General features: G+C 41.4%; 1 protein-coding gene across 1 annotated transcript in view; it reads right to left on the bottom strand.

The window, feature by feature from the left end:
- Positions 1-25,877, bottom strand: part of Gtf2a1l (general transcription factor IIA subunit 1 like) — a 35,793-nt gene that overhangs the window by 6,974 nt on the left and 2,942 nt on the right. Inside the window, exons 4-6 of the mRNA XM_051175243.1 lie at positions 14,840-14,895; positions 12,341-12,425; positions 6,699-7,279 (exon numbers count right to left, since the gene is read on the bottom strand). Coding sequence (XP_051031200.1) covers positions 6,699-7,279; positions 12,341-12,425; positions 14,840-14,895 — 722 coding nt within the window. The remainder of the gene's footprint in view (positions 1-6,698; positions 7,280-12,340; positions 12,426-14,839; positions 14,896-25,877) is intronic.

The raw sequence follows: 25,877 nt of genomic DNA, 5'->3' as shown, positions 1-25,877 counted from the left end.
TTGCTAACAAATCTTGGTTTTTTTCCCTTTGGGATCAAGAGCAAACAGATGGCTCTCTCCAATCTAATTCTGTACTAGAAGTCTTAGAGAGATGAGGATAAAAAGAAAGAAAAAGATGTTGACAAGGAATCAATTAAGCTGTTTCTGCTCACAATGATTATAACTGTATAAACCAATTCCAAGGACTATACAAACTTACCTGGTTTTAACAGGTGACAGGATATAAGATAAGCTTACAAAAATCAATCGTATGTCTACACAGTAGTAATAAATAACGGAAATTGTAAACCAGTACATTTGAAGCAGGAAAAGAAAAAACAGCTTTCTATATTTACTAACACTTTTGCCAGGTTTCTAGTGTAACACCCAAAGGCAGAATGCAGTGGTACAATATATTTAAAGTACTTAAAATAGGCAAGGGGTTGAATCCAATCCACATAACAATGAAAAATGCTGTTGTGGTAGTTTATATAGCTGTTGCCACACCTCCCTCTCCCCCTTGCATAAAGTTTACTTGCCATCTTAAGCAAGAGGGGAAAATTGAAACATTTCCAGATAAATGATAAAGGGCTCCATCACCACTGGGTTCTCCTAGGAGTCCTTCAGGTTGAAATCAAAGGACACTAGATAGTAACTGGGAAACAATAGGAAGACTTTTTCCAGAAATGGGGAGTTGACAACAGCAAATACAGAAGCCCACATTGCTGTAATTTTAGTTCAATAGTCTTTTTATTCTTCTCTGAGGCATTAAAGACAAAAGCACAAATCTATGTTAATGTGTCTAACCATGTAAATACAACCTGTGACAATAAGGAAAAGCAGAGAATGGTTGAACCATGAAGAAACAAGTTTTTGTGTGGCTGAATTTGTAGCTGTCAGATCCAAAGGGGTTGTTACCAGGTGAAGATTATATATTTAATTCCCATAATAACCAAAAGCTATAGACAACAGCTATAGAATATCACACAGTTTGAATGATGAGGAAATAAAAATGCTCTAAGACAAGAATGCCAACTTAACAGAAAAGAAAGAAGCAAGGCAAGGAACAGAAGGTCAAACACTCAAGACACACAGAAAACAAGAAACAAGATAGTAAGAGTTAGCCCTTCCCTATCAATAAATACCTAAAATATACATGGATTAAATTATCTCTATCAATCCACTTTGTGCTGTTCTAACAAAATACCTGGGCCTGAAAAATCTATAACAAAAAGAGGTTGCTCATGATTCTGGGACCTCTGAAGGAGTTAACACCTGCGTGGGTCTGGTGAATATGTCCAAGCATTGGGATTCACAATGTAGGGAGAGGTGGAGAAGAAACAGGACATCAGGACCTAGGAGGAGCCAAGCCAATATTTTTTCACACATGAAGTTTATGTGACACTGTTTGAGCCATCCCATTCTATGAGCTCAGCAGGAAATCTATCCTGATGGTGAACCTATCTGTCTGTCTATCCTGATGGTGAAACCTATCTATCTATATCTATCCTGATGGTGTACTTATCTATCTATCCTGATGGTGGATCTAGGACCTGACTCACCTTTTCAAATATTCTTAACAAACCACCTTTCTGGAAACTAAACAAACAGGAGACAAACATTTCCCAAACAAAATACACAGACTGGATTGGAAAGGGCAGGATCCAACCATCTGCTATCTACAGGATCCTAACTAAAAATCTAAGAACATGCATAGGTTGAAAAATGAAAGGACAAAAAAAATAAATGCTACACAATAGTAGCCAAAAGAGCTTGTAGGGACTGTGTCACTGTCGAAAGAAAGGAAGAGCAAAGGGGGAGGGAGGGAGAGATACAGAATCCTAAAAGATCATCTCATCCACAAGATTATAATTATAAATATGCTACCAAATGTCAGAGCCACATATGCAACAAACACTGAAAGAAAGGAAGGCTAGGACAGCAAGAGGCTTCAATACCTCACTTCCAGTGATATATAGATAGAAATTCAATGACAAAATAATGAACTTAACAATATAATCAATATAACTCAGGGGACTATTCTTCTAGTTAGTTCGTTTTCTGTCATGACCAAAAGTAGCTTGGAGGAGGGAAAAGTTATTTGGCTTACCAATTCCAAGTCAGTCAATCACTGAAGAAGTCAGGGCAGGAGCCCAAATAGGAACAGAGATGGAGCAATGCTGCTTACTGGCTTCCTTTCCCTGGCTTGCTCAGCTATCTTCCTTATGCAGTCCAGACCCACCTGCCTAGGGATGGCACCACCCACAGTGGGCTGGACTTTTCATTTTAACAGCACAAAGAAAACCTAAATTACAGCTATCTCTCATACAAAATGAACTGAAGTCTGTCCCTATAGGACTTTGTCTAATGAGTTTCCAGCTTACTAAGTAATATGAGTAGGCTCGGGAGCTGGCTCAGTGGTAACAGCACTTGCTGCTACTGTGCTCATATCCTTAGCACCCTTCGGAAAGCCAGGTGTGGCTGCTCAAGCCTATAACCCCAAGCTAGGTGGAGGATCAGTTCACTGACAAGCCAGTTAGCTAAAAAACCATAAGCTATCAATTCAGTGAGGCCCTGTTTGGAGGGGACAAGGCATAGACGGTTAGAGAAGGACACCAGACATCCTCTTCTGGCCTTCCCATGGCTGTGTGCAACATCCATACCACCCTCTTCTCCCCTCCCCAGTCTCCCCACTCCCCACCAGTCTCATCACCTCTCTCTCCCTCCCCTTCTGACTCCCTTTCCCTCCCCCTCCCTGTGCCTCTCTCCAGGACTCTTCCAATTAAATTAAAATAAGACCCTGTTTTTTTCTGAAACTAGGGAGGTTCTTTTTACTCAGAGAGAGAAGGAATATTACAAGCCCCAAATTCTTATCAATAACTCCAATAACTCCACACAGCCAACCATCCAGCAATAAATCCTCCAGGAGAAATGTTAGGAAGGGGCTGTCTTTCACCCACCCCCAAAAGAGCAAATATCTCCCCAAACATTAAACAGGGTCTTCAACACTGTTCTTTGGAAATCTGGAAAAACATTGCAGAAAGGAGAATATAAACTTTGTCTACAGTTTTGATATGTGTATTGGAAAAAAGAATACTTCAAAACCGTGGCTCAAAAGTCTTTGAGCTTTATGTCAGCAGACAAGACTTCTTCCAAAATTACTGGCTTTGGCCTGGCAGCAATGCAGGCCACATGCTGAAGCCCACAGCATGGGCCCTCCACTGAAGCAGAGAAGCCCTGCCTTGTGGTGTGGGTTCTCAGATGCTGCATTGGTGTGCAGGGTCTCAAACCCTGCCACACACTGTTACAAAGATGTCAGTCTCCAGCAAGAAAAGAAAAGAAAAAAAAAAGGCTCACAGCATAGGAATTGTTAAAGGACATCAGTGTGTGAATGGAAATTAAACTCAGATGCCAGCTGCCCTCAGAAGCAACTGGTATTTTTACCCTGTTGAATGTTAAAGGAGCATCAGTGCCGGTTCTGCCATGAATCCTGTGTGAATGTGGAAAATGTCAGCAGCTCTGCTGCAGACAATGAAATGAGGAGGGGCAGCTGCTTCAGCCTTCCTTCTGTATAGCAAACCAGCTGCTCAGCAGCCAAGACCTTCCACTCCACGGAGGTGTCTAAAGTGAGTGTGCACCTTGTGGCTAGGTAACACAACAAGCAAATAAAACAGGATCCCTTAAGACAAAGCTTTGCCAGCTCCAGTTTCCAACCATTACAGTTCAAGAAATAACTATGTCATGCCAGTGGCAGGTAAGACAGAGCTTCAAAATACAAGGTGATGGACACAAAGCATAATAATTCGGCACCCCCACATCTTCAACCTGAATTATGTACAATCCGGTTGTTCACAGGGGCAGAACAAGGCATCTCTTATTCTTAACAGAGTTCATCTAAATCAATCACAACATGGTGACAGTGGCTACACATTAGTCGGGTATGACAATAACACCTTTTTCCATGCTACTCCCATCTGCCATGTGCACTACTCCGAGTCTTTGTCACTGTGACAAATGTCTGAGAGAAACAATTCAGAGGGCTTTATTTTCCCTCATGGTTTCAGAGCTGTGAGTTCACTGGTTTGAGCATCAGATGAAGGAGCCTATCAATGGGAGAATGTTTTCAAAGCTGCTCACCTTGGCAGCCAGGAAGCTGAGAAAATGTATTCTTGTTTCTAGGCTTCCTCTTTCCTCTTTTATTCCATCTGGGCCCCTGGCCTATTAGATATTTCCAGCCATATGCAGAGAACATTTTTCCCTAGAAATACTCTCATAGACACACCCAGAAATGTACTTCAATGATCTCCTAAATGTCTCTCAATCCAACCAAGTTGACCATTGAAACCAACCCAACTAACACAGGATGGAATGCTTTAGTATGTTTGGTAAGTATGAAAACATGTTCAAACCAGTTTCCTTATTAGATGGGGCTTCTAGAGAGATTTAGAAACTGTCCAGGGTCTGTGAGATAGCTTAGCAGGTAAAAACCCTTGCTGCTGTGAGCCTAATGGCCTGAGTTAAGAGCCCCCCAGACCCACATAAAACTTCAGAGGCAATGGTGCACACCTGTGGTCCTAGCAGTCCTATGGCAATATGAGAGGTAGCCAGGGTTACCTGCCAGAAGCTAATGGGCCAGCCAGCCTGGTATACACAGCCCTGCCACAAAAACATGAGAGAACATGCCACAGAAACCTGCTTCAACACACTGATAGAACAGGCGCCTTAAAGTTGTCCTCTGACCTGCACTCATACACTACGGTTTGCACAACTGTAAACACACACACACACACACACAGTAAATAAAGGTAATATCTTTTAAAGGAAAAGACCTATAAAATTAAAATTAAAGAATCAGTCATCTTTGGTGTCACCAATAAAATATTGTGCGTGAGAGGAAGAATAAATAAGAAAGTGGCAGGGAAGCAAAGGTCCATGCACACACAGGAAGGCACTGTGGCTTGTCTCCCAAGGTGATGTGCTGAGCAATGGAAGGACAGGGATGGCTTCACTTTACACTGGTCTCTAGAAGCCAGGAGATGATGTAGCAACAGCTAATGCACTGTACGTTCACCATGCTCCAGGAAGCATGGGCTGAACACTTCCAGCTCTGTCAACTGATCCCATCACCACCACAACCCTGCATAATACACAAAGCAGAACCACATGAGTCGGAAGCTTACTACTGGTCCTGAAGCTAAGTCCTCTACCCATGCCTTCTCCCTCAACATTATAAGGGTGCATTACACCCAAGGTTACAAGCTATCCCTGAGTTACAGAAACAAACATTCCATTGCTTGCTTATAAGTAGTCAAGCTGGAATTTTAACCTATTATGCTTCCAAGTGACCCCTGAACTAAGCTACTTTCTCCTATCAGAAAAAAATATATCACAACAGCTAATAGAGTAAACTAAATCCTTGATCATATCACCCCAGGTCTGTATAGATCATACAATATCTAGTAGGAAAATGTCTCCAAAATTACTAAAGGAAGAAAGCATAGCTCTCCCTTAATTACTTTGACCACAAAACCAAGTATCAAGCTTTGCCTGTTTCTACACTGTATGTGTTATGTGGAAAATATGAGAAAAATACCAAAAACTTGCGTTTTAATGTTAATTCTTTATACCAGAATGAAATGCAAACCTTCTAAAAGGCCTGGAACAAGTGTCATGAAACATCAGAAATGTTAAAAATAAATAAATAAAACAAGTTGTTCCTCACAGTCATCAGTTTTAAACTCTCAAAATAGTTTAGAATACTTTGGCTTCAGTCCATAGCTGTACCCATCATCCTCCATCGCTGAACCCATCATCCTCCATCGCTGAACACACCATCCTCCATCGCTGAACACACCATCCTCCATCGCTGTACCCACCATCCTCCATCGCTGAACCCACCATCCTCCATCGCTGAACCCACCATCCTCCATCGCTGTACCCACCATCCTCCATCGCTGAACCCACCATCCTCCATCGCTGTACCCATCATCCTCCATCGCTGAACCCACCATCCTCCATTGCTGTATCCACCATCCTCCACTGCTGTATCCCACCTTCCTCCATTACTGTACCCCATCTTCCTCCTAGCTTGAAAGGGTTAGATAGTGAAGATGCAGCTCGGCGCTTGCCTAGCATCTGCCAGTCCCCAGTGAGATCTTAACATAAGAGACAGAGTACAGAGAAAAAGGAAGGAGGGGGAGGGGAAGAAGACAATAAAGGAAGGAGAAAGAAGGGAAAATGGGGTGAAGGAGAGAACAAGAAGAGAAGGCAGGAGAAAGAAATTTTAAATATTCTGAGGCTAAAACATTAGGTGGTATTTAATTGTCCACTCTATAGACTGTGACCTAGGCTAAGGGACCAGTCCTCTATTATCTGAGTGCGATGTTTCGGTTTCTATATAACATAAATTGAATTAATAGAATTAGCTATAAGAGTTTATGTTTGTAAAGAGAAAACGATACTGTCTTGGATTTGAATACATTATTAATTCTTTAAAATTCTCATCTCATATTTTTAATATACTCACCTCCCACTTCCTCCCCTAAGCCAAACTAACATGTGAACCTTACCATGACACTACCAAGAAAGAAACAATTTTCTATGGGAAAACAAAGCATACAAATCTCTGATTCATCTTCCACCTCAAAAGAAATACCTAGAAGATCTAACTGCAGGCTACCATCTACGTCCTAATAGCAAGACGCCGAATAGACTCCTACCTTCTCTGACTCAGGGAGGGTGCTGGGCTCCTCTGTTTTCCTCGGTTGTTTTATGGGGTCGTATCCATACATCCTGTCTTTGAGGCCATGAAGCTGTGCGTCGAGCATGTGATGGTGGTGGAGAGGGCCCTGGGGGGCCGAGGGGAAAGGACGACCGTGAAGATTCTGAGTCATGTTTGCGGAGACACCTAGCACAGGCTCCAGGCCCGGCTCTGTCAGGGTGACGTGAGGAGCAAACCCCACACCAGGAAGGCTAATGTACTGAGAGCTATCCTGCGGCCTCAGCAGAGCTTCGGGCATGGTCTTGGGCTCGCTTGCCGGGAGACCGCGTCTCTCCGTGGACGCGTTGTCCAAGTGTTTCCTGTCCACCGGGGCTGCATGCACAATGGTGGGTTGCAGCAGCAACTTCTCGGGAGCTGGTTGCAGAGAGCATGGGTGCAATGGAGGAACAGGAACACCGCTCTGTACCATTGAAGCTGGCCCGAGCTGCTGCAGGACTGGCGGAAATGGGTGCTGGAGGACATCAGTTCTTCCCGAAGTCTGTGTCACCATGACTGGTACGTTCACTTTGTAAAGATGGCCTTGAAAGGGAGAAAGCAAAATGGTAGGCATAACACGGTTCTTTTGTGGTTGCGTATGCAGAGTGTGTGGTGTCTGCTGGTGTGCTCACGGACAAGGACATCAATGTCCCATGCTGTCACTCTCTGCCTATTCCTTCAGTCAGGAGCTAGGCTGATAACCAGAAAGTCCCATGATCCTCCTGTCTTTGCGCTGCACACCACTGCCTTTTTCCATAAGAGATGGGGATTCGAACTCAGGACCTTAGGCTTGCTGTGTAACTGCTCTTACCCTCTGCTATGTCCTCAACCCAGTATAAGAGAATTCTATTTTATTTCAAAGTGTGAATTGATATATGCATAATCTAATAGTGATTGTCTCTAGGAATCATTTTAAGATATTTTGTTTTCTGCAATAAATATTCATTACTTTTTTATTAAAAAAAATATGTTTGTTTTTGTTTTAACACTAGCCTTCCACCCCTCCTATTTTTAACTGACATATTGTGGTCATATAGGCCACCAATATTTAATCTACATGTCTCCTGTATTTGAAAAATGGATGTTATTGGTGCACAATGAAATTTTAACACACAGTCATAGAAAATATATTTCATGTATTTAAGAGTTGCATCACACAAAACCTCTTCTCCCTCTTTCCTTTAAAATAACACTCAGACTGAGGACTGCATGCAGGAAAGCCCTAACTGACAGACCCACCCAGAGGCTGCCAGTGTCCTGGTCCCACCTCCAACCATAAAAGAGGGTAAGTGTGGGCCTGCTTTTGGCCTGCCTTTCAGTACCCTGCTCAGTCCATCCTAGGACTAAGGACTGTGTGCAGGGGAACCCACCCTAGCAGACCCACCCAGCCAGAGGTTGCAAGTGTCCTGGTCCAACTTCCAATTACTGGAGGGGACAAATGTGGGCCTGTTTCTGGCCTGCCTTCGGGTGATCTGCTCAGAGCATCCTGAGGACTGCATGTGGGGTAGCCCACCCTAGCAGACAGGCTCATCCAAAGTCTACCAGCATTCTGATCCAGCCTCCAACCACTGGAGGAGTCCCACCACCACCCACTGGAGTAAGAGAGCCATCAGAGTATTGGAACTGCTTGAACCCCCAGAAGAGAACCTTGGTCCTATACCCACCAGAAGAGGGAGAGACCCCACCAATATGCACTGGAAGAAGGGATAGATAGACAATAGTATAAGAACATAGTCAACAACAGAAAGGTCAATATGACTCCACCAGAGTCTAGGGACTCCACACCACCAAGACCTAAACATCCCAACACAGATGAATCAGAAGAGAACAACCCTAAAAACAACTTTATGAAAATGATAGAGGTCATCAAAGAGATAATGAGAAATTCTCTTAAAAGAATAGAAGAAAAATAATTCAAGAAATGGAAAAGAAGACAAACTAAAAATTATAAGAACCAATTCAAACAGTACAAGGTTTGGAAGATAAAATAAAGACAATAATAAAAAAAAAACAAACAAAACAAACAGAAACCACAGTCTATTGGAATGCTGGAAATAGAAAAGTTAGGCAAATGATCAGGAACTGCAGATGCAAACATAACCAACCAAATACAAGAGATGGAAGAGAGAATCTCGGGTGTTGAAAATACACTAGGAGAAAAAAATTCATCAAAAAAAAAAAAAAAAAAAAAAAACTTGAGTCCAACAAATGCCTGACACAAAATATCCAGGAAATAGGGGACACTGTGAAAAGGCCAAACCTAAGAACAATAGGTATAGAAGAAGGTGAAGAAACCCCACTCAAAGGTGCAGTAAATATATTCAACAAAATCATAGAAGAAAACTTTCCCAACCTGAAGAAAGACATGGCAACAAAAATACAAGAATCTTACAGAACACCAAATAGAGTGGACCACAATAAAAAGTCCCCTCGACACAAAATAATGAAAACACCAAACATACAGTGACATATAAAGGTGAACCTATCAGAATTACACCTGACTTCTTCATGGAAACTCTGAAGTCCAGGAGGACCTGGATAGATATTCTGCCAACACTAAGAGATCGTGGATGCCAGCACAGACTACTATACACAGCAAAGTTTTTAATCACTATTGATGGAGAAACCAAGATATTCTATGACAAAACCAGATTTAAACAATACACATCAACTAATCCAGCCCTGCACAAACTTCTTGAAGGAAAACTCCAACCCAAGGAAATTAACTACACCCACAAAAACATAGGTAATAGATAATCCCACTTTACCAACAGCCAAAAGAAAAATGGGGGGAAATCCACACACAATACCACCAAGAACAAATCCAAAACAAGCAAGAATTAACAATCAGTGGTCATTAATATCCCACAATATGGTCTTAACTCGCGTACAAAAAGACTGGAGACCAGTTCCTGAACAAAACACCAATAGTCCAGACACTGAGATCAACAATTAATACATGGGACCTCCTGAAACTGAGAGGCTGCTGTAAGGCAAAAGACACAGTTGACAAGACCAAAAGGCAAAAGGCAGCCCACAGAATGGAAAAAGATATTCACTAACCCCACATCTGACAGAGGGTTGATCTCCAAAATATACAAAGAACTCAAGAAGCTAGTCACCAAAACACCAAATAATCCAATTTAAAAAGTGGGGTACAGAACTGAATAAAGAATTCTCAACAGAGGAATCCAAAATGACTGAAAGATACTTAAGAAAGTGCTCAACAACCTTAGCCATTAGGGAAATGAAAATCAATAAACTCTGGGATACCACCTTACTCCTGTCAGAATGGCTAAAATCAAAAACACCAAACACAGTTTATGCTGGAGAGGATGTGGAGAAAAGGGGAACACTCCTCCATTGCTGGTAGGAGTGCAAACTTGTGCGGCCACTTTGGAGATTAGTATGACAGTTCCTCAGGAAAATGGGAATCAATCTACCTCAAGATCCAGTAATTCCACTCTTAGGCATATACCCAAAAGATGCACATCCACACAACAAGGACATCTGTTCAACTATGTTCATAGCAGCATTATTTGTAAGAGCCAAAACCTGGAAGAAACCTAGATGCCCCTCAACTGAAGAATGGATGGAGAAAATGTGGTACATTTACACAAAGGAGTACTACTCAGTGGGTGGGGGAGGGGGAAACCAATGGAATTCTGAAATTCGCAGGGAAGTGGATGGAACTAGAAGGAACCATCACAGTATGTACTCATTCATACAGAAGGGATTATCAGCCTACAATCAACACCGCCAGAAAAGCTAAGAAACAAGAAGGACCCTAAGAGAGGCATACATGGACCTCTGGAGAAGGAGAAAGGGACAAGATCTCCAGAGCAAATTGGGAGCATGGAGGGAGGGGAGAGGGAGTTAGGAGAAAGAGAAGGGGAGAAGAGGAGGGGAGAGGTAGGCATGAAGAACAGAAAGATTGAGACAGGGAAAGAATAGAGGAGAACAAGAAAAGACATACCATAATAGAGGGAGCCATTATAGATTTAAGGAGAAATCTGGCACTAGGGAAATGCCCAGAGATCTACAAAGATGAACCCAACTAACAATCTAAGCAATAGTGGAGAGACTAACTTTAATGTCCTTCCACAACAATGAGATTGACAACTACTTTATATACCATCCTAAAGCCTTCATCTAGTATCTGATGGAAACAAAACCCACAGTTAAACACTGAGCTGAATTCCTAGAATCCAGTTACAGAGAGGGAGGAGTGATGAGCGAAGGAGTCAAGACCAGGCTGGAGAAACCCACAGAATCAGCTGATGTGAACAAGGGGGAGCTCATGCACCCCAGTCCCACAGCTGGGAAACCAGCATAGGACTGACCCAGAACCCAGAATGTGGGTGTTAGTTAAGAGGACTGGGCAGTCTATGGGGCCTCTAGTAATGGATCAGTATTTCTCCCTCGTATACGAAGGACTTTGGGAGCCCATCCCACATAGAGGGATACTCCCTCAGCCTAGACACATGGGGGAGGGCCTAGGCCCTGAACCAAATGATAGGATAGCTTTCGAAGACTCTCCATGGAAGGCCTTACTCTCCCTAGGGAGCAGAAAGGGGATGGTCTGGGGTTTGGTGGTGAATGATAGGGGAGGATGGGAGGGTGAGGGAAGTGGGATTGACATGTAAAACAACCTTGTTTCAAATTTAAATTAAAACAACAACAAAAAAAAAGAATTCTATCAAAGAAAGAAACTTAAAACTTCACAGCAATCTGAATAAATCTGCACGTTTTTTAAACAAAGAGAAGGTCCTGGGAGCCTGTTCCTTCTACTAAGCCATGAACTGTAGAGAAAGAAGGCAGCGGTTGGTCAGCCTTGATTAGCACTACAAAAATAGAGATACATGCTTTCACTTTATATCTCCTAAAACTGAGATGAAGGGGCCAGCAAGCTATCTCAGAAGGTACCATCCCCAGAAGTCACATGGTGGAGGGAAAGAAGCAACAGACACAAGGTGTCCTCTGACCTCCACTTACACACATATCTCCACCCCCACAAACACACAAACACACATAATTTTACATTTTTATTAATTTTTAAGCCTTTTTTTGTGTATGAGTGTTCTGATACATGCACGTATGTATGTGCACCATGTACACACAGTAACCATGGAGAGGTCAGAAGAGGGCATCAGATCCCCTAGACTTGAAGTTATGGATGGCTGTCAACTACCTGGTGGATGCTGCATATTGGGCCCAGGTCCTCTGGAAGAATAAGTGCTCTTCACCACTAGGTCATCTCTCCAGCCCTTAATTAATTTGAATTGAATTTGAATATATACTAAATCTCTAATTCATAGTATAGAGAACTGGAAATGAGCCACAGGGCCCAGCTCAGTGTTTGCTATGGTGCACGCCTAATAATCACAACTGCTATTTATTTTTTACTTTAAAAAATGTTATTTAAGGTTCCTATCACTTCTAGCATACAGTTTACTAAAAGACATGAGATCTTTCAGGAAGTGGGAGTGGTGTCTGAAGGGTTGATGTAATCAAAATACATGAGAAATTCTCAAAGAACAAGTCTTTTTAAAAGATCACATAACTTAATGGCCATGCTAAAATGAGTATTAGACTAGCTCTCACCAGATGCAGTCTGCAGGGTCACACCTGCTGGGACGTGAATCGGATAGCCAGGAAAGGTGAAGTTTGCACCGCAGCTGGAGGTATTCTAGACATAACAAGTGCTTATTAGAAAGTTATAAAAAGGACTGGAATTGTATCTTTTACCACACTATCACAGGGAGTCAAAAATATGATTCTTCTCTAGAAACCATAGTTTTACTAGCATTTAAGGCTAGGCTAGAGAGATGGCTCAATGGTTAAGAGCACTGGCTGATCTTCCAGAGGACCTAGGTTCAATTCCTAGCACCCACACAGCAGCTCACAACTGTCTATAACTCCAGTTCCAGGGGATCTGACACCCTCACACAGACATGCACACATAAGATAAAAAAAAAAAAAAAATAAACACTTAAGGCTAAGTTCTCTGACTAAACAGTATGTTAACATTTATTTCAAATAGTTCCTTCATGAGGACTTCCACTGCAGCAGTTAGCCATGAGGCCAGTAAACCATAATGCCTAGAATGAATACCCTCCCACAACACTGATTCAGTGCACAGCTATGCCTAGACCACTGACTCTCAAGGGGCCAAATGTGAGAGTCACAACTGCTTGCAAGAATCTTCCAGGCTCTAAATTCATCTTCAGCTGCTTTTTAAAGGAGATAAAATAGTGTTGTCTATAATGTACAATTGTATATTATTAAACCGAGGGTTTCTAAAAACCACTAAATCAAGGCAAAGAAACATTTTGTCTATCAGATCTGCAAAAATATAAGAGATAAGTGTGAACTAGAGTTCCTGAAAAGGCCAGATCACTGTCAAAGATTCTGCACACTGATTGGCTGGTTAAAACTTCATCACTGCGGAGAGTTGGAATGTTGCAGATTGAGAGCCAGAATTATTTTGGAATTTGTTTAGTCCCCATAACAACCATGTATAACCACCTATGTATCTGATAACTAAAATCCTCTGACAGGTTGAATCTTTGGAATCTATAAGAAGACCACTAGCTTTCCCTACCCTGAAGCCAAGAATGTCTTCAAATACCTCTAAAACCTATGACGGAGATGTCATTTCTCTGCTGTAATCTGCCTGCCTGATAGCCTGTTCATGTATTTACTAAATACACTGTGTCTTTTGTTCTGTGACTACCAATGGTCATATGCTCCCACATTCTCAGGCTATGGTCACTCCCTCCCCTTAAACAAAAGCTATGTTGTACTTTGGCATAAGTAACATGCACTATTGCAAAGGGTGTGGTGACAAACAAACAAACAAACATTGTTTTCTCAGACTAATATTATATAGAATGCATGCTGACTGGGACAACTCTTTGGAAGGACAATTTTGCCAATGCCAAAATGAAAAGGACATGTGACCACTGTCTCAGAAATTCAACTTCTGGGAATTTACCTGATTATCTCACAAACAGACATGTACAAATATAATCAATAAAATTCCGTATTAGAAAATGGGAAATAGAAAATTGGAAAATTGCCAACAATGAAATATTGCTTAACTACTATGGCAGACCTTATTTTACTAGCAAAGAGAGTGGAAAGAAGGAAAAAAGAAAACAAGGAAAAAGGAAGGAAGTGAAGAAGGGAAGAAAGGGAGATGGGGAATAAGATTATACAAACAGTAAAGAAAGCAATTCTACTGTGTGCCCTAAAAGATGATATAGCATTCAGGAAATGAATTACTGATTCCGTTTTCAACAATTACAACAATTATCTTTGGGGAATATACTTTCAGGGTTTGCTTTATGAATTTGTTTTTGTTGTTTACAGAATAATATTTCTGTAATCCAGGAAAAAGATGTTCCTGTAAATCACAAAGACTGAGCTGTCCCATTGGTCTCTCATGAGAACAGAGCCATTCTCAATAAAACTGTCACAGAGTATTATCTTAATGAATAAAGGCAAACAGCTGGCCAGCTAAGACCCTGGAAAGGCAGTCCATGGACCTAAAGACAGTGAGACATAGTTCCTGGACTATGACCATCAGTGCCATGGAAGAGAAGAGAATGTGGGGAGGAAGTATTCCTCTCAATTAAAAGCTGCTCCATTTTCTATGAATATATATACTTTTATTACCTGTCTCCAAGTCCTAGAGAAAGAAAATAATTCTACTTCACCAAAGTAAAAACCAACAAATAAGCAAAATACTACACTTAAATAAGATGGAAAACCCATCAGATAACTCTACTCTTGAAGAAAAGAAAGTTGGGGAAAAAAATAAATCCTTCAGAGACACCAGGTATGTACTTACACAGCACATTAAATCCCCATGTACTATAGTTTCAGGAATGTCCTAATCCTGGTGAAGCTGATGACTCTAGAGGTCCAGGGTAAGGGAGACGCATTCGCTGCAAGGCTCCTGGGGTTTTTCCAAGGCATAGAAACCACTGCTGCTGGCCCCTCTGGTTTTCCACATCTCCTCCCATTCAAGCTGAGGTCTGGGAACCACATCTCTGTTCAACCTTCTGCCACCCCTCAGTGAAGCAACAAGCTACATACCAGGTCTTCTGGTGTAAAACTTGGGAGAGGTCTACCGGCAGGAATCAGCAACGATGCTGCATGGAGAACAAGACAGAACACAGCCATTAGAACGTACCTCTTTACATGGCCACATGTAGATTATTTTACTTTTAATATACATTTTATTGAAATTAATTTTTTCTACAAAATATTCTTATCACAATCAATTCTAAGTTATCTTCTAAGACATATCCTCAATGAGTCATGTTAAATCAAGCTAAATTCTAAACTTAACACTTCCATCTGAGGGGGGAAAGGAATGAACTATAGTTTTCCTGGCAATGATAGAGACTTTACAACCAAATTACTTTAAGTTACCAAAGCCAAATATCTCATTAAGATAAAACAGACTGCACTTCAGAAATTCATAATGCAACATACAGATCATCTTTGGTACTCAGGGAAGTCCTAACTCTCCATGACAACTTTTCACCAGGGAAAGAACAATTACTGGAACATTTATATGAGATGATACTGTTGATAAACTGAGATAAACACTCACAACAAATAAAGAAAATGTGGTAAATGGGTGGAGAGATGGTTCGGTGGTTAAGAGCGTGTACTACTCTTCCCTACAACCTAACTTCGATTCCTCCACCCTCTCAGATGGTTTCACCTGTAATTCCAGCTCTCCACAGGGAGTCGATATCGCTGACCTCTGTGGGCTCCTGCACTCGTGTGCAATACATACCCATATACCAACATAGACAAATCATTACAAATACATTTTTAAGAAGAAAATGTGGTACATGTACACCATGGAATTTTGAAAGAAAATGGAAATCATGGCATTTGCAAGAAAATGCTCAGAGCTGAAAGGCCTCACGTGACAAGCAAAGCCATGCAGAAGGACAGGTAATTCATGATTTCTATCACGTGAAACCTGGATTTGAAATTTGTGGGTATGCCCACACATGGCTGTGAGATGTATGCCTGCGTGATGACACTAGGAGAGAATCCGTGACTGAGGAAGAAAAGATCTTCATGGGTCTTTGATGAGGTTGAAGATTGTCACAATTATTGTTCTCTCTTCCTAGAAAGAAATTTAGGTACAAGACTTACACTTTCCAGCTTAGGACAACTCTATACCTTTACCCTAAGACTGGATGTGTAGTTCTTGCCACTTGCTCTTGTTGCTTCACTGGCGATAGGTCTTAAGTGTGTATGTTCCTACATTTCCTTCTAGAGAACACTTGATATTTGCTATCTTTGTATATAGTTTCGTATCAAACCTAAATCTTTTTATCTTTAGACTAAAAGGAGAATTGTAGTGAGATATCCACCCCAACCACACCTATAGCACTGACCACGCCCCCTTGGGCATGGTCACAGTTGCAGACTTGTTGGGGAGGGGAAGGCTAGGGTTCCGGTAGGGTTACTGAGAGCAGCCTGTGTGTAGATCCTTGGAGCCTTGCAGGTAGGATTTGCTCAAGTAGGCAGAGGCAGGAGTATCACGAGTTCAAAGCCAGCCTGGGCAGCAAGTGGAGGGGTGCCCATGCAGCAGGCGCCGATCCTGTGAACTGGCTCCCAGAGACAAGAAACCGATGACCTGCAAGTTCTCGCTCCAGGTTGTTCTCAGTGACCCAAATGGAACCAAGAGAACGAGCAGGGATTGGGGACCCCAGACCTAGTCTCCCCCCACCTCACGTCTGTGACCAGGTGCAGGCAGGGTGGATATCTCACTACACATGGGGTAGAGGGGGAGAAAGGATAATGAATATGTGACATGAAACAGAAGCGAGGACTATGGAGAGGAAAAAGGAACCAGCAGAGAAAAAGGGGAGCAGAAGACAAAGGGGGGGGGGAAGTGAGTCACAATAAAGAATGATATATATACACACACACACACACACACACACACACACATATGAAAATGTCATAATAAAGCTTGCTACTTGGCATGTAATTTAAAAATAATTTATAAAACCAATGCCATTTTGCCTGTAACAAAAGCAGGAGATTTTTAGCATGCATATGCAGCCTCGTATGTGTTGAGTGTGATGTTAATGCTGGCTCTTTTTCACATACTGTACTCGGGAAAATTGCCCCAAGGTCTGTTTTCGACGCTAGAATGGCTCCATAACACAAAACAAATAGCTCAATAGAGCACTTTTTTTCAAAGCTAACCATCCTCCCCACGTTAAATAGAAGTGAGGCTATGGACCGATGGTTAATGAAGCACACAATTATTTTTATCCTTTACTCATCTATGGCTTTGCTTATTAGCAGGCGTTCTGTTAGAAAAGCCAAATGAAGAAGAACCCAGTGGCGGGAACTCAACGGATTAGTCATAATTAGCTGAAGTGAGTGAAGCCGATGCTGCTCCAGCTTAAGCCCCGCCCTTGAGGATACAAAACTGTTCTTTGACATCTGAAGCCTAAGAAACTCCAGCAGCGAACCTTCTTTATTAAGCCCCTTGTGATAAATCCTAAAGGGCAATTCTCTATATTTAAGGGAATCAAGCAAAGCTGTAAGAGATCTGCTAACACTTCTTCATGGACATCAGAATAAAAGCCAGAACTGGCAGGTCTGGGAAGGTCTATGCACCCCCTGCCCACTTAATTTTAATATGAGGTTCACAAGTTTTCTCTCTCCTTAAACTTGCCTGAAAATTTAAAATATTCAACCTCATTTCATAACCAAGTAACTCTTCATTAAATATGTATGTTAACTCAAATGAAGTATTATAATTCAGATTCCATAGATGTGTTTTAGGAACATTAAATTCAAACCAGTACATTTTTATAATAATAGCAAGAATTCAATTCTACAAGTATAATGTAAAAATTATCAACATAATAATCTGATTTAACACTATTTAAATTTGAAAATACCTTTTCCCAATCCACAACCAAAAATTCCAATACATGATAGCATTTGCTTTACAACCCTGATCTCCTTTTGAGTCTACACAAATCTTAATATGTGAGCCACGTGTCTTAGAGAGGGTTTCTATTACCGTGACCAAAGCAATTTGGGGAGGAAAGGGTATAATTGGCATATACTTCAATATCACTGTTCATCAATCACTAAAGGAAGTCAGGGCAGCAAATCAAACAAGACAGGAACCTGGAGGCAGGAGCTGATGCAGAGGCCATAGAGCAGAGCTGCTTACTGGCTTGCTTCCATGGCTTGCTCAGCCTGCTTTCTTATAGAACCCAGGACCAGCAGCCCAGGAACAGCACCACTCACGATGGGCTTGGCCCTCCACCATCAGTTTATTAAGGAAATGCCTTACAGGCTTGCCTACAGCTTGATCTTAAGGAGACATTTTCTCAATTGAGGCTCCTTCCTCTTCAATGACCTAGCCTATGTCAAGTTGGCATAAATTAGCCAGCACACCTGATGATGTAAGTAAAGCAGTCCCCAAAGTCACCAAAAAGGCCAGTGTGGGCATTTCCTCCAGATAAAGTTCACAGACGGTGCTTACATTTGTACCTCCTGCAGTTTAGGAGTAAGAATCTCAAAGAGAGAACCCACCACCTCTGCAGGGCTCCATGATTAGTGCACACTGGACACAGATATTGTGCATGTGCACAGGCACATATTAATCAATAGGTTAAAAATGCAGCAAATTAAGATACAACCCTCCATACACACCAAAAAGGGAAAAAAAAAAATCAAGGATCAGGTGGCTTCGTGGTTGAATTCAACCACTCAAATGAGAATTAATATCAAGTCCCCTTAAACTCTCCCAAACAAAAGACTTTTTTACAAGGCCAGAGGACTGTTTACAAGTCCAGCATCACTATGACACCAAAGCCAAATCCAAATATTCAAGAACAGGTCAATGTCTCTAAGAGACCCTAATGATGAAAAAAAAAATTCTTAATAAAATCCAAGCATACACAGTGGCAATGAGGTCCTCTGTCAAACAAAGATGAAGGCCAAGACCAACACCTGAAGTTGCCCTCTGACCTCCATGCCTGCATGGATGATCTACCCATGAATATATGTGTGTAGGCATGTGAACACACACACACACACACACACACACACACACACAGACACACAAGACCAAAAGAAAAACAGAGTCTTGGCATCACATGTCCTATTGTAAGATTATATTACAAAGCCAGTGTACATACCTACTGCCCATATGAGACAGGGAAGATTACTTAAAACCAGGAAGGGAGGGGAAGAGTTCAAGACCAGCCTGAGCCCTGGCTTAAAAATAAATACTTTAAAAAGCTATAGGAGCTGTTACAAAGCTATAGGAAATAAAACAGTATGCTACTGACACAAAAAAACATATAGACCAAGGGCTAAGGAGATAACCATGTAAAAGCTAGGTGGTCAGGGCTTTTAATCCTTACTAGCTAGTGACCGTAGACCAATTAGGTATGCCCTAGGATGGACAGTAAGAGGCCCTGCCTCAAAATAGCAGAAGTTATCCTCCGGTCTCCTTGTGTGTGTATGTATGCATACCTACATACGTACACACACACTCAAAACACCACACACAGAAACAGAGACAGACTCATTGACCAGTGGAGAAAAATTAAAGAGATGTAAGATAAATTTAAACATGTTTGATAAACCAATCTCCAACAAGGCACTAAAAGGGGCAATGGGAAAGAACCATTTCCTCAAAAACTGGTGTTGGGTTTTTCAAAGTATTGATTTGCTATGTCAGTTTTTTAAAAACTATTTCCTTTTGTGCCCTGATTGTTACAACCCAGGTGCTCCTCTTCTGAAATGTTTCTTTTCTCATGCTAAACTTGGCATTTCAGCATACTATATGGATACATGTTTTCCAGAGATGTTAGAGGTCATTATTCAGCTCTGAATACTGCATATATCACTTGTGTGTCGTAGGAACTATTTAATTTTTATCTAAGTTTCCAGGAAAATTTAGTGGTTTACACCATTCCCTTTGTCCATTTTTAGTGTCCATAAGACTAAATCTCTATTGTGATGCCCTCTTTTCCTGATCAGTCTTCTGTGATCACCCATACATTGATGAAGCAATGAATGGGGATGCTAGTTTCTCATAGCTCACAAGGGGGTTTAAGGCTGGTGTAAGTTACCCCATGCCTTTAGTTAAAGTTTGTGGGAAAATCTCCAACTATGAACTTATTTCCTTCAATAAATGTGAACCAACTCAAAAAAAAAAAAATACTTGGAAAACTGAATCTTCACTGGACCTGTCTCTTATGACATGTGCAAAAAAAAAAAAAAAAAAAAAAAAAAAAAAAAACAACACACACTCAAAAATTAATAGAAAACTTAACATTAGACCTGAGTCCTAATACTCCCAGAAGAAGACGAAAGGGGGAGATGCTTTGACAGAAAGCTTTAGGCTGCCATCATAAAAGCTTGGACTATACAAGAATAAGTGAGACTTGTGTTGCTCAGATTTTGTCACTAGGACAAATATATAGGAGAAACAAGATGGAATGATATGGCTCACCATTTCAGTCCACTGTGTTAGGTCTGAAGTAAGACTAGCAGGTGGTGGCAGAGAGGACACAGTGGAATACATCATCACAACCAGGAAGCAAAGAGTAAGCATGTACAAGAGCTACCCCCTCCTTACTCTTCCATCTTCCTTGAGGCCCTGGCCTCCAGGCAGGATGCTGTGCACACTCAGGATGGACAATCCCCCACCCACCAGGTTAATCATTTGTGAGGATGCCTACACCGACACAGCCAAAGGGGCTTCCACTCATTCCAAGCATGCTGTCTCCATGCAGTCAAGCTGAGACATAAGACTAGCCATGACAGAATTACATTGGACGAAAGAACTTATGCACAGCAAGAGGATCCATCAACAAAAAGGCAACATGCAGCTAAGAAAGTATCTCCAAGTGGCATACCTGATAAAGAGTGAATACCTAAAATATGTAAAGAATTCAGTAGTTAAAAAAAAAAAACAAACAAATAACTCCGTTTTAAACTGAGCAAACTATTTGGGCAGATGTTTTCCAGGAAGAGATGAAAATGGTCAGTGGGCATTTGAACAGGAGCTTGGTACCACTGCTCATCGGAGAAACACCAATCAAAGGGCCCAAAAGGTAGGTGTAGAACAGTGGTGGTGGTCTACCTACCACAAACAAAGCAGAGATTTTTCTCATCAGCACAAACATTTGGAAGATATACCTGATCCCTATAAGGATGACTATTGTCAGAAAGAGATGAGGGCTAATGATGATGATGCAGAGGAAAGGTACCCGCCCCCTTGAGACAGGGTCTGGCTCCTAGCCCAGGTTGGCCTGGAAATCACTTATGTGACTTAGATGGTCTTGGACTCAAGGTCTTCACCTTTCTGCTGTGACACTGTGACCTAGCTCCTAGGCTTTCTAGCTTTAAAACAATGAAAAACAAAAAAAAAAAAAAAAAAAAAAAAAAAAAAAAAGCAATACAAGCATTCTATAAGTGTATATGGACAAATCAGGTTCTAACAGCGAGATTCTGTACATCACCCATCACCACAACACAGATGAACCTAGGAGACTCCACACCAAAGTAAATATGCCAGACACCAAGAAAAAAGTGCTTTGTGCTCTCATTTATGCTTAGAATCTAGAAAGAAAAGGAAACAAGTGAGATGGTTTAGCAAGTAACTTGTAACCAAGACTGACAATTGAGTTTGATCCTTTGGAAGCACGGTGGAAGCAGAAAAGAGACTCCTACAATGTGTCCTTTCCCTCCCACACATGTACCTGTATGCACACGCACACGTTCATGCCAAAATAAAGAATAAAACGGGTTACCAGATGCAGGGGAGCAAGACCAGAGACTTGGTCAGAGTGGGTGAAGTCTAGAGGGAAATGTGAAATACAAGGGCTGTTCTTACTATTGTATTATTTTTGAGGGGTCTGCTAGCAGTGTAGACTTGGGACTCTTGCCATACTTTTTAAAAAATGGCTAACGTGAAAATGATGAACACTCTGATTTATGTAAACTACAGCAACACTCTATGTATATCATAACATTCTGCTGCTCAGTTTAAATAAGCTTGGTCCTGCCCCAACTTAATGTGCCAGACTTTGTTGACTCCTCCTTACACATGAGGAGGAGTAGACCTGGGGTGGGCTGGGGGGGGAGGTGAGGTGGGAAGGAGGGATGGGAGGGAGAACTGAGGCTGGAATGTAAAATGAAACCAAAAATAAATAATTATTTAAAAAATATATGTATAGGGGCCCGGGAGGAAGCTCCACAGACAAAGACGCTCCCTACACAGGTCTGGAAACCTGAGCTTGATAACCAGAACTCATGTGAGGGCAGATGGAAAGGAACAGAGTCCACAAAGTTGTTCTCAGACCTCCATGCACTTGAATGTGCATGCACACACACGTGCACACAAACCACCACCACCAACAACAACAACAATAATAACAACAACACAGCGGCCAGGCTTCTGTGGATCTGGGGATCTGCCCACCCTTGCACAGCAGGCACTTATCCACTGAGCCACCTCCCCAGCCAAAATCCACATTTTAAAAAGCTCTTTGGGGTCTTCAGTTACTAAGGATGTAAAGAAACCCTGTGACAAAAAAAAAAAAAAAAAAAAAAAAAAAGTTGAAAACTGATAACACAGGCTATTCCTAAGAAGTGAATAACACAGCCAAAAAATATATACATAACAAGGGAAAAAACAAGCTTTAAAAACAGAATTGACGGAGGTAAATGACTTACTCAATTGTGGATTTTGTTTGAGCTCAAAAGAGATAAAAAAGATTGTAGCAGTTTAAGTTATTTTAATCAGACTTTTTAAAGCCTACCATAAGAAGATACAATTAAGAAGTACTTCAATTTTATGAGGCTATTTATTTTGAGACTCTTATTGAAGGGTACCCAGAGATGAAGACAGATAAGGACAGGGTCTGTAGCCTGCTTTTCTTCTTCAGCCTCTTCATTGTAAATTTCAAGGAAGAGAATAAGAAAAACTGTCTTATTTCAAATGTAATTATTTCTATTATTCTAACTTCCGAAACAGAATAAAAAAAAAAAAAAAAACAGGAGTTGCTGAGTGAAAACTAGCTAGACCCAGGCTTTGCCTGGCTATTTTGTGATTTAAATCACTGGTAATGTTACCATCTTCTGGGCAAAATGGAGTATTGCAATTTTGAATGACAAGAAAAATGAGACTTTTTAACTGCTTTTGATAAAAGACATTCAAATATTTCCCTCTTATGTTTTGCGCCCTCTCACCAACCTCGGGGGGTGGGGGGGAAGAACCTTCAGGGGCATGTGCCTGAGACCCGGTGACTACTGAACCTTGCACAGCAGCTCGAACCTGTAATGCCAGCTCTCAAACTGGGGCAGAGAATAACTGAGTTCCAGGACAGCCTGGGTGACAATAGTGAGTTCAAGGATAGGTTCCTGCCTCAAAAAACTACTTTCTATTGAGATTTGAAAAAGTGCTAGATGTAGTGATAGTGGAGGGAATGTCCTGATGAAATAGTAGAGTATAAAATGAAAACCCAGATAAAGAAACAATCACTGATTAAAAAAAAAAATGTTTCAGCGTGCCAGCTTCACAGTGAAGCTCCTGAAATGTGTATGTGTGTAAACATGTGTGTGTATGTATATGTATATATGTATGTATGTGTACATGTATATGATATATACATATCGTGTGGTATATACACATATGTATGACAGTACATTGTGTATATGTAATAAATGTATGCACATATGTGATGTGTGCATGTGTATGGTGGGTGTGTAGCACATATATGCACATGTGTGACATATGCAATGTGGTATATGCATGTCTGGTTAGTGTTTTGTGTGGTAGCTGCACATATATGTATGTGGCATTGTGCAGAATGTACACATGCGTACATATACTTGCACAGCCTATAGGAGAACATCCAGTGTCCTGCTCTTATCATTCTTCCTCATACCTTTTGAAACAGGGTCTCTCGTTGAATGTGCAGCTAGGGTGGAAGCCTACAAGCCACAACAATCCTTCTCTCTCAAACCCTCCCAGCCCTGGGGTTAACTCATGTTTGCAAGGCCACACATGGGTCTTTACAGGTCTCATGCCTACACAGCAAGTGCCCTTACCACTAAGCCATCTCCCCAGCCCCCCTGCGACTGGCCCTCCCTGAGAATCATCACATTTTACAGTGTAATAAGATTAAATTTGCGTTTGCTAACTCAACATTCATTTGCTAATTTATTTGAATTTCATAATTGCTGTACTACTTCAGCTATTTTTGAGTGGATGGGGTGAAGCAGGATAGAAGACTGAGACCATCAGATGGGGAAGGATCTCTCACCCCAGAGTCCAGCTGAAGCCTCTCGCCAGCTGAGAAGCTGGAGAGATGACTCATAGCCTACAAGCACTGGCTACTCTTCCAGAGAACCTGGGTTCCGTTTCCAGCACCCACATGGCAGCTCACAACCATCTGTAACTCCAGTTCCAGGAGTTCTTCTGGCCTTCATTGGCATAGTACACACGATGTATGTGGTGCACTGACATGTGTGCAGGCAAAACACCCATACACATAAAACAAAAATAAATAATTTAAAAAAATTTTAAAACACTATGGCTGGATCAGGGTCTGGGGAAAGGGCTACAGGCATCATGTAGGTGGCCAAATGCCCCTGAAAGAGCCCAAGAAGTAGGCCAAGGAGATGGGTGGAGAAGATGAGGCCAACAGCAGAGGCAGCAGGGAAGGATGTTGGCCAGGGAACGAATCAAGGAATCTGTCCCATAGTAAGATATGCCTAGATGAGGTGACCTCATCCACTCCTGTCCTAACATCTGGGTGCCTTACCATCACCTCTTTTGCTATCTATTGCTAGAATTAAGTGCTGTCTTGGAGCCTACTGAACATTGTAATACAATACAATTAGTAAAAATAAATAAAAATCATAGAGTAAATCCAGTCTCCAATCCTGCTAGCACTGACTGTTCCTCTTTGCTCTGTTCTGAATTCTGTGTCACCTTGAATTAAACTTATTTAAAAGGATATATGTGCGTGTATATGTATACATATATGTGTGTAACCCCACACATGTATAAACACATATATACATATGTATACACATATATATATACACACACATATGCATACACATACACACACACATATATACAAATGTACACAAATACACTCATAGTCTTTTAATAAACCCCAACTCTGTTTCAAACTGCCCCATTCTGGAATTCTCTTCTGCATGAAGCCAAGAATCCCACCCTACCTGAGCTGAGGTCCCTAACTGAGGTTCTCAGGCCCTGTGGGCAGAGGTACAGAGCCCTGTCTCTGTCCCTATTGCCATTAACTTAAGTATTCTTTTTTTCTTCACCATGGCTGACATGGTTTTCATAAGAATTTGCCCAAACATGAAAAGAATAGTCTACTTATTAATGAGAGTCTAATCCAAATACCACCCTTCCTCCTTGCAAACATTATTCCACTAAACTTCAACTAAAACCAATAAAGTCTATTTGTGTGTACAAGCCCAGACATATGTACTCAAGCAGCCTACAGCTCATAGGACTCAGAAGGAAGTGGAATAAAGAAAGGACAGAAGGATTAGTATCCATTTGATCTTTTATTAGTCTTTACCAGTTTGAATTGACCCACATAAATCTGGGCAAAAATTTTCCTTAAAAGCAAAGGTCTAGATTTAGAATAAAATAAAATACATATAGTTAATGCCTTGCTACTACTTTATATAATCAAAATAAGGTAGCCTCAATTATCTACATACTCTTTTTAGTCTACTTTGCTTCCAATGCAATAATAGATTTGTCATGTTCACAGAAAGGAGGGCAGAGAAGAAGAGGAGAGGAGAAGAGAGGGGAGGGAGGAAGAGGGAAGAAGAGGAAAGGAAAAGTGAGGGAAGGAGAGGAAAGGACAGGGAAGGGAGCAAGCAAACACAAGCATTAGAGCACCTGCCTTTCCCACCATTAATTCAGTAATGATGGTTGGATCACTCCCTCACAACACCTGGTGACTTCTCAGAAATAACAGTGGTTGCTGCAAACTTATAAACTATATCACTTGTTTCTCTAGAGTAAGGGATCATTAAAACTAGTTTTAATAATGTGAGC

This window comes from Phodopus roborovskii, unplaced genomic scaffold (assembly GCF_943737965.1).
Source record: "Phodopus roborovskii unplaced genomic scaffold, PHOROB, whole genome shotgun sequence".
Taxonomy (NCBI): domain Eukaryota; kingdom Metazoa; phylum Chordata; class Mammalia; order Rodentia; family Cricetidae; genus Phodopus; species Phodopus roborovskii.
Note: the sequence above shows the minus strand (reverse complement) of the source record. Positions and strands in the feature narration are given on the sequence as shown.